A 10,944-nucleotide genomic window follows, 5' to 3' on the forward strand; every position below is an offset into this window, starting at 1 on the left:
TGAATATTTTAAAAGCTGCTTTAAACAACTTTAGATAAATATGTGTATATTGTGAGCTATGTATCTATATATATAAATATGTACGTCAGACTTGTGATTACTAAGACAATGCAATTTACTTAAAATAATTGTTGAGAAAATTTTCCCAAACTTAGTTTTGCAATGCAAATTAAAATCACAGAAACCTTGAAATCTGGCTTCAAGTATGAACCTAAATTTTATACTGTTAGAGTCGGAAAATATTTAATTCATAATAAACTTTTGTGCGTGCCTAGTAACTAGAAATTGTATATAACCTAAATTATTTAAGTGCTTTAGACCAGTGTGTCACAACCCAAAACATATTGCGATTCGAAAAAATATACAATGTGTCTTGCAAGTAACGCTATCAATCTCTTCCAAAGAAATAATTTCGTTATAGTCGAAGACACAATATTTTATGGACCGGTGGTGCTAATGATGATAATTCTCTAATGAATTTCCATATAGTGAAGTCTCTTCTGTTGCTATTTTTTTTAAATCACCGAGTTTTTTTTTAATATATTCGGATTCCTCTATAGCAAACTTCTTTATAGGTAATTTCTCTTCATAATCAAGTTATTTCAAGTACAAAACGGAGTTTTTTGAATAATCCCTCTATAACAAATTCGTTCTTTAAATATGACATATTTGCATTCCTACGCCTAACATCGCCGAGGAACAACGACGTCTCCCTGTGCAGCAAGAACTGTTCTAACTCAATTAAAATCATGGTATAGCAGAGTGCTAAAAAGTTACTTGTCACCCATAAACACCTTTATTTCTAATGTGTGCCCAAACTGCACCTCTATCTTTCATGAAGCCGACCATCTGTCCTATTGATCCTCTTCGCATGCAAACCTTCATCGAATTGACCCTTGAGCCTACCCTCTTCAAGTGATTAGGTGTCTTCGCCTGGACCCAGGTGGAGTTCAATTGAAATTCCCACCCACTTTATACCCACTCCTTCGCCTTTATATATAATGCTGTGAAAACAAAAACAAAAACATTTTTTTAAATTTCTTCTATAACGAATACTCGACTTCATCGAATATTTCTTCATCTACAACAATTATTCCTTTATTACGAAGACTCCTCATAACGAAAATTCCTCCATAACGAAGATTTCTTGTTACTGAGTTCTTTTTGTGCGGAAATTCTTAATAAAAGATTGGAAGACTCAACGATATGCGAACATCTGTATGCAAGCTGACCACTTTCCGCTAAAATGAAATTCAAAATTCTCATTAAGATACCTCGCTGAGATACCATAAGTCTGGTAGATTGGGTCTATATTTCAATCGTGTCTGTCGTAGCTGTGAAGAAGACGAAAATAATGCATCTCATTTACCATGCCTTTGCTCAGCATATGCACGGCGGCGATTAAACACTTATTAGCCCCTTTTCTTAAGGAAAAGATTATGATTAAGATCAATTGCAAGGATTGTCACTGGGCAGCATTTTGAGTTTCCCAAATCTTCTAGGTGGTTTTAAACATTGAATTATTTTTATATATACGGTAACACAATGGACCAATAAGCCTAAGTGGATCCCCTAGCGATATCCGGTATAATTTTTAGAAAGAAGATTTCTGTATAACGAACACTCATCTATTGCCTTAATCGAAAATTTCTTCGCATCGAAAAGTCCTTTTATACGAATATTTCTCTATAAAGAAGACTTCTTTACAAGAAAGATGTGTCCATGTCGAAGATTTGTCTAAAACGAAAACTCTTCTTTGATTAAAAAACCTAAATAACGGGGATTTGTATATAAGAAAAACTTCTCTATAGCGAAGATTATTCTATAATAAAAACTTCTCTATAATAAAGACTTCGTTATGAAGAACACACCTCTATACCGCTGATTCTTCCATAACAATGACTACTTTATGACAAAGACTGTTTTTGAAACGAATATTCTTCTATAATCAAGACTTTATTATAACAAAGACTTCACTATAACGACAACTTCTTTATAACGAAAACTCTTTTATAACAAAGATTTCTATAACGAATATTTCTCTATAACGGGCACATCTCTATAACGATAACTGTTTTATAACGAAGAAATCTAACTATTCTATAAGCAAGACTTTACTATAACGAAGAAACTTTTTAGAACAAAGCCTTCTGTATCACAAAGAATTCTCTACAATAAACACTAGTCCCGATGAGTTCGTTATAGAGGAATCGGACTAAATTTCATAATAAATGTTCAAAATGATTTAAAAACTATTAAATTTAAATGTACTTCGTAAAATTGTGTAAAATTTATTTTAATAATTTTTCGTTTGTATACATTAATATTTATAAATTTTTAACATTTCGTTATTTGATAAAAATTATTTAATATATTTTAAGAATAATTTTGTTATACAAAATGAATGCACTTGGGTATTTGATAAAATTTATTGAACAACAATGGACGGCTTCGGTTTCGTTAAGTATTACTTAATTTAGCTTAACATTTCGTTTTTATATAAAATATTTAAAAAAAATTACTTTAAAGTTAACAACAATTATAAGATACTATATTGGAATGTAAAGATTCTTCGTTTTTGTCATTTTAGCGTTTGTACATTAATGGACGTAGAAATTTTAATAATTAAACTTGGCAATATTTTGCATGCATTAAAGTGCATTTATAATTTATAATTTAATATAAAAATTTATTTGTAATTATTTGTAATAAAGTTTGAACTTAAATGTCTTTTACTTATATGAATAAATGATATGTAAAACTGCAACACTACTAATGGGCACATCGGCATTATTGATTATTGTAAACATCTTAAGAACTGATAGGTTATCGTCATTAAGTGTGTCACTAATTGCGTTATACTATGTTTACACTTTATTCTTTGTGAATAATTGAAACTGTACTGTAGTAGATTTGTCTACCTTGAGAATAGAAATGTGGTTCTATATAACATATGGGACAATACAAAACCATTCATTGTACTAAGGATTGATTCGATAAATTGAGTTAGTACAATAGACTTAGTATTCTCTAATAATAATTACAATTTAAAATTATTGTATATTATTAGCACTATTTTGTATAAAGTTAGTGTAAACGCACTGTTAATGGTGTGGTATTCGAATTCAGACATTTAGATCGATCACTGTAACCCAAATCATTGTGAATGAAATTCTTTGATTTACTTTATATTAATTATTATATTGTACATATCAAAAAATAAATAAATACGTCATGTGCTTATCGTTTGAAAATAATTACCGAGTAAAATATACCCTATATACCATGTATTAACATTCGGTAAATTGCTATTGCTATTATTATTAGGGGCCAGAAAGGCCACTGCGTCCTGAATAGATCTATTGTGCATTTTTGGTAAATCAAAAACGCTAGCAGGATTTCGGTTTAATATTCGAAAATGTTTATATCTTTTATGTTTCATTTTTTAATTTATTGATTAGAACTTCGAAAATGTTCGAACACTATTTTGTGCATGTTATAAAAAGTATCACGGGCATGTCAGAACCAAAACTGTTGTTGCTTTCAATGGAAGGTCCATAGTTTTACGTGATTCCCTGCCGTGTAGGCTCAACATCACGGTGTTCTTCACACACCTTTCAATGGAAATGAGATTGAGAGAAAAAAAGAAATGCCAGTTTAAATTCGGAAATGAGAGCCGTAGTTATCTATGTCTCGTCATTCAATCAAAGCCGTAATTTATATAAGTATGTATTATATATTTCCTTTAACATTTAGGCACACCCAACAAGTAGAAAAGTAATAGTAAAAATACGAAATTGAAAAACGGATGTCATACTATGTATAAAATGCATTTGCGTTTAAGCACGAAAGAGCCAATTTCCATTTTACATAACACGGGCCTTATATTTTTTATATAAAACAAAAAAAAGAATTAAAATATTGGGCATATAAGCTATTCAAATAGGTCGAATATCTTCAAGCAACTTGAAGATCTACAAGCAACTCAAAGACCTTCCAGTAACTACCACAGTTAGAGTTCGATCTAAATGTTTGAATTAGAGTTAATTCGAATTTCTCGAACATCGTTACATCCAAACTTAGATCATAACAATCCGAACTTTGATTAACTCGTATAATATTAGAGACTCCAACTGTTAGAGATAACACCAACAGTCTTCTCTACTATTATAAGCATCTTAAGTGTTTAAAGCTATTTGTCACCGATGTTCCCTCTAATTGTGTTACAGACATTTTAATCTTACATAACTAAATTAGTGAAAGTTTATGCAATTTGTCATGGTAGGTAGTGTAAGCATTAATATATTGCGTGCAACACTAGTTTTCGTCTACAACGGATTTTTCTAATACTAACAGTGAATTTCTACTTAAGGCACAATAGACTTGTAAACAAAAACAATATACATTATATACTAACATGTATGTATGTATATAATATATATTAGTTAAAATAAAGTTAATGTCTTGCACGCAACCACGCTATCGTTAGGTGTAGGAAGACGATATAGTCAAGATATTAATGCGAACTTTAATTGAGATTCAATTTAGAATCGAGTAAGTTTTTCATTATTTGCTTAATAGATTTATTAGAATTTATTTAGAATTTATTTAATTCTAACTTTTTATATTTATTTGCAGAATGGAGCCAAGTACTTATATCGTTAATAATGGTTATTCATTGACACAAAAAAAATTGAGTACTTGACCTCATGACGTGAACTTTTATGCAAACATTTTTTCTTTTTTGCATATCAAAACATTTGAAGACTATGGACTATGGATATGTAAATTATTAAAATTATATGAAAATATATAAAAAATTATTTGAGCTTCAGAACATTGCATTTATTGTAGCGCTTTGATTCGTTGTGCTATAAAATCAGTCAGTCTTTGATATATGAGAACTCCGCTCTATAGTTTGTTTAATTAAATAAGTACCAACTGAGTCTATGGTTGTTATTACTTTAAGGCTTTAGGCTTTTACTTGCAGCAGCAGTTTTTAATATATATTGTTTTCATTAGAATTGCATAAACTTACGACTATTCCTCCACTTCTACTTAGTAGTATTTATATATTCTAAAATTATTTATAAAAAATTGTTCTTTTAAATATTAATAAAATTTAGGGACGGCTTGTATAAAATACTGAGAAAATTCTGCTGAAATCCTACACTGCTCTTAGTCATTTTTAAAGTGCAGTAATTTCAATAAAATTTTCCATTATTCGAATTAAAAATTTGTTTTTTTTTATGTTACCAATTCTATTGTCGCTTATTATAGTTGTGTTTGCACACCATACCTTCTCTTCTTACTTATAAGAGTTAATTCCTCGATGGAAGTAGACCAACACTAGGCATTTCCATGGACCAATTCGAAACGCGTTTGTGAAGCTTTAAACTGCCTTCGTTTTCGTTCCTGCACATTGGCTTCAGTTAGAAATAGCACACCAGCTACCAAGGATAACACCGAGCCAACACATGCAAATACGAATGACCAACCAAACCAGTTGTTGGCATGTTCAGGCATCCAGCCATTGCGATTTCCAAAACAAGCAAACACTATAACAGCTATACATGCACTAATACCAGTTCCAAGCTGTACGAATCCTAGCGATTTTATGAGCGTTATAAAATGTTTCTGGTCCGGTCCAGCACACAATATAAACACCAAAACAGCAATTCCAGATATTAACATACCAATAAACGCTATCGTATAGAAAAACTGTGTCACAATCATAAATGCAGGCATCAGAAATCCACGTATCTCATCATAGCCTGTCGTGAAAGGATCATAGACCCAACGACACCCAACGAAGAACCTGCGTTGATTGTCATCGTTGACATCTGGCAGTGAACGAAAACAATGCACCCACAATCCAAGACGATCCAATTTAGCGCCAGTTATGCGATAGTCGCTCACAAGCCAACTAGGTGTGGCGAATGCTATGACTATTAACGCAAATGCCAGCACAAATACACCAACGCCGGAGTTACCCGATAAAGTACGCCTCTTCATGTTCACGGTTGGGGGAATATTTTCTTGGGAATCGTTTCGCGCGATATGGGACGCTTTTTGCATCCTTTTATATCAATTTGTTTTGATTTCGTTAATTTTAAGGGAGTGACACCTCGCGTTTGTGTGGCTGCTCACAACTTAACAAAACAATTCTCGCATTGAGAAAATGACAAATACGTCAGGGTTGCAATTTAACACATACATTTACTACTTTATTCCATAGTTTACGTCATTATTAACGTTCATAAACTCGTTACGTACATAAATAACTAATTTCTAGTGCCATTCGTATTGGTTCGCACGCGGCCTGTGCGATTCGAGTAAATTTAAATTTCCTAGGGATTTTTTGCACCACACTTATGTAAATATTTATTTATTTATGTGTTGCACTTATTTATTACTTTTTGGTTAAAAGTTTTTAAATTTATTTATTAAATATCTTATAAAATTTTTACAATGGTAATATCTAATTTACCTAATTTTTATCTAATTTACGCTGCTCGAAATTCTGGTAAATGCCAACATTTGCTGCCATACCGACATAATTTACTATGTTTCTCAATTTATCATCAATTTACTCGAACTCGCACAGGGTCTAAGTATATTCTTTTCTTTGCAAATTAAGTTAAAAGTACTGAAATCTAATTTAATCTAAACAAAAGCAATGAGAAAGTAAGTATTTAATAAAATCTTTGTTTTTATTAATTGCATATATAATTGACATATAAAATATATATAAACGATTAATATATCAATTATATTTTTAATTCTTTCCTCCATTAAAATTCATAATGTAAACATGGTATTATAAGGCCTTTTACTTTATTGTTTTCTTTATTATTATTACTATTACTTCATTATTTATTAATTTATTTGCATACACATTATCGTAAAGAACTAAAATCTATTATTGCTATTATTATGTTTTACTACTTGTCTCTTCTTTTAATATAATATATATGTGTGTTAATAGTTACTGCTGTTTCACAATATATAATATTATAGTTACTGGTGCACTTTGCTGCATATATATCTAATAAGATAACACAATGCACTTTTACAAAAAAACACATGTTGTGATTTTACTTCTTTATTTCTCAATTAACACAACAATAATCCTACAATTACTTGTAGGGTTATTTCTTTTTACTTGTCAATTTCATATGCTGTTTGCGTTTTAACAACAGATGGCCATACGAGCGCAACAAATTATAAACGAAATTCACAGCAACACATGTTCCAGCGCCATCTAGTATGAAGAACAATTTTATTTTGTATAGCAACCAATTAAATGTGAAAAAAGAAATAAGGCGACTAGAGACATCGTTTTGAAAAACAACAAAACGCAATTATATATAATAGATAAATTGTGATGTGTTGTAATATCTTAATTCATTCGTAGTAAATATTATATTGTGTGGCAAAACAGCCACAAATGTAATATAATGTCACTCTACAACATTATTATAATATAATAAGATTTATATGATGAGAATAATGAGTCTTTTATTTATCATTTCTTTAATTTCATTGGCGTAACATACCAAAATGTATATACAAAAAATAAAATAGATATATACAAAATAAATATATATATATATATACAAAAATAATATATTTACGCAGCTTACTTTGTGATACATCTAATAAGTATTATATGAAAAGTAGCAAACTTTTATAAAATTTGGTAGCACTTTTATTCTTACAATCCAGCGACTGTAAAACGTTTGTTTTGTTTTCGTTTAAATGAAGTTTTTATTAAAAATATTAAAAACATGTTATTTCAACAAATTCAGCCTAATTTTAAAGAAATATGTTTTTTAAAATTAGCACAAGATCATGATGTCAGGAATAAAATTGCTGAATATTGTTGTCTCCATTAAGTCATACAAAATGTTTTTACTTTGTCAAGACAAACATAGGAGGCACATTTGTTATTAGGTAAGCATTGCCGTGGAGTAAAAAAAAATTCTACTAAAATAATTAAATCAGAAAATGTTTTTACTTTTAATAGTAATTATGTTTCGCCAAATAAAAATAGAAAAAGCAAATATTTGAGATACTCATACTAAATTTCTCCATAAATCAAATCTGCCTTATTCGTAGCCGCAATCGTTGAATTGATGGATCTACTGAAATGGGAAATGTTAAACTGAAAAATGTGTGTCCACCACAGAGCGTTACTACGGTGATCGCTAAGCACAATTAATATTTGAATTTTTATGTGTTCTTAATTTAACGAATATTCAAAGAAAAAAGAAAATATTTTAAAGCAAATAATCTTATATAAAAACGTTCTTGTTGATAGAAGGTTTAAACGTAAGCTGCGTCAGTGGAAGACCCAATAGTTAAGTTGTCTGAACTTCCGTAATGGAAAATTGTCAAGGTGGGTACTGTGTGTTTATCACAAATGGTTACTACAGTGATCCCAAGCACAACCGAATGTAAAATTTACTTATTTTTGTGACCGGATAGTCATAGAAAGACTGAAAACTTTTGGCAAAACTGTGCTGAAGAACTGAATGCTTCTGGAGGATCCAATAAAATTCCAGAGCAATGGAAAAAATGTGAGTTAAAAAGAATAAATTAAAGTTTTTGGTACAAGTGCTATTTGTTATTTTGATTTTATTTAATTTTACATACATCACCAACAAAATAAATAAAATACAACTAGCAATAAATAATACAAAAATTTTTCAAGTTTTACTGCTACCGTACCATATACGTTGTTAGCGCGCCTAATATACATATGTATGCGGAAATATTCTATTTATTATTTTCTATAATTTACAGATTTAATTTTGTTATTATTATTTTATTTTATTATTATTATATTATTTTATTATTATTATTTTATTTTATTATTATTATATTATTTTATTATTATTATTTTATTTTATTATTATTATATTATTTTATTATTTCAGTAAAAAAAACAAGCACCTGCAATAAAGCGCTTTTCTGACAAAACATGCAATCAATTGAAAACTTTTGAGGGAATAGATAAAGAAGTGATAGCATTGATTTCAGAGCACGCAGTGGATGGGGATTAAAATATTCCTGAATCAGGCATTCCGGTAAATAAAGCACATGTTTTTTGTTTTACATATTAATAACAACACTTTCTGCTTTCTTCTACAGTAACATCAATCAGATTTTTTAACGCTGGAGTTTCTTGAGAGTGAAGAAATTTTAGTTAACAACTTTGCTTCTCCAATGCTTTCTTTACCACTGGAACCCAAAAAGGCAAGGAATGACACCTACTTGTCAGAACTCGAAAGTGTTAAGCGCCTCATTATTGAGCAAAATGAAAAGCAGAACCCAACATTTCAAGAGATGCTTGCAGTATTGTAAAGCATCAACAATAAGTTGGATGTGTCAATTGACAACACAAAAAAAGAATAAGTAGAATATATATATACTCACCAATATATTTCTCACAACAAAAAAAAAAAATAAAAAATATATATAATATATACTTACATATATAGAATAAATTAAAAATGAATATTGTTTATTTGTGTTTATTTTATTAGTGTTTATTTTATTAGTGTTTATTTTATTTGTATTATTTGTATATATTGTATATTTGTTTATTTAGTATTTTAATTATATTAAGCAGGGCTAACCATCAGACCACGCTCAAAGGACAAGCATGCGAAAACCTTTTAAGAACTCTAGTCAATTGTGCAATGCAATTGCGAGCGTTAACATGATTTGCATTGAACTTTCGCTGGCTTGCACTTTCAGTATTTCTATAATGAGTAATTAACCATGGTTGAAGAGGATATCCGGAATCAACTAGTAACCAAATTGAATCATTATATTGCCTGTAATTGACTTCTAGTAACTTTTTGATTGCGCTGTTCTACCATATGAAGGCATCATAATGTTACGAGCATAGCATTCTAAGGTTTTTAAATCCAAATCGCAAATGCGCTGCACATTTTTCGAAAAATAACCTATTCTATTTTTATAGCAATGCTCTACTTCTATATGAGGATTTTTTATTTTAACGTGCGTGCAATCAACAGCACATATTACATCTGGGAAGTCTGTCGCATTGAAAAATCTGAGTGACATAATCAATTATGAAAATACATATATGAAACGAGTACTTCTGTTTAACAGTAGTAACTTCGGTTCATCTACAGAAGTGAGAAATCTTATGTACTTCTGCATCAATTTATCCTGAATAACAAAAGTCATTTCTTTTATTACGAAGTATAATGTTGGCTTGCTCATTGGGCACACAAAATCCTGTTCTATATCGCTTAAAAACGATCCTGTTGCACAAAAATGCAGCGCAGCAGTTAGCCTTATGTGCTTTGGTATATAGGTGTTTCTGAACCCAATCCTCATAAACTGACATATTTTCTCCAAAAGGCATAGAGTTACTTTGTTATTAAACCGAAATAGCTTGACAAAATGCGCTTCTGGCAAATGAAATGAGTCAGTTGAATCACGTAAATGCCATCGATCAATGCGAGGCATATATCTGCGATCATGTACCACTGTAGTTAAAACAGCAAGATATTCCATTTTTGATTCTGAAAATACAACAAACTTTCAAAATGGTCTTTTAAATGGAGCTTTCAAACAACATTCCATTTTCATCAGTTCTCTCATCACATCATAACGAAGTGATTTCTTAATCATTACTTTAAAGAATCGCTAAATTTCCTGGGGGATCAGTTTTCTTCTAATACTTACAAATTCAACATTTTTTATGACCTTTGGGATATATTCTGCAGCAAAATATAAATGCAAATATTTTTGTATATATTTTTTTTTATTTTTATTTTATTTTTATTTTATTTACATATTTTAATGCTAGAGAGAGACGTTTGAGAATTACAACTAGTATACATATAGTAATAAGCAATTCTATTAAAGTTAATTTAATTTAAGAAACAATAAAAGCAACAT

At 29.8% G+C, this 10,944-nt stretch overlaps 1 protein-coding gene and 1 long non-coding RNA gene across 2 annotated transcripts; one reads left to right on the forward strand and one right to left on the reverse strand.

Annotated features, from left to right (window-relative positions):
* Window positions 1-2,415: 2,415 nt before the first annotated feature.
* Window positions 2,416-6,183, reverse strand: LOC119686040 (transmembrane protein 182-like). The gene has a single exon (XM_038100499.1). The coding sequence runs from the start codon at window positions 6,076-6,078 to the stop codon at window positions 5,350-5,352; it is 729 nt and encodes a 242-aa protein (XP_037956427.1). The 5' UTR covers window positions 6,079-6,183; the 3' UTR covers window positions 2,416-5,349.
* A 1,653-nt stretch (window positions 6,184-7,836) lies between these two features.
* Window positions 7,837-9,446, forward strand: LOC119686055. Its single transcript, XR_005252863.1, has 4 exons — window positions 7,837-7,956; window positions 8,030-8,582; window positions 8,943-9,092; window positions 9,157-9,446. It is a non-coding gene; the product is annotated as an uncharacterized LOC119686055 (long non-coding RNA).
* Window positions 9,447-10,944: the final 1,498 nt, after the last annotated feature.

The sequence above is a fragment of the Teleopsis dalmanni genome, chromosome 2 (assembly GCF_002237135.1).
Source record: "Teleopsis dalmanni isolate 2A chromosome 2, ASM223713v2, whole genome shotgun sequence".
Classification (NCBI taxonomy): Eukaryota; Metazoa; Arthropoda; class Insecta; order Diptera; family Diopsidae; genus Teleopsis; species Teleopsis dalmanni.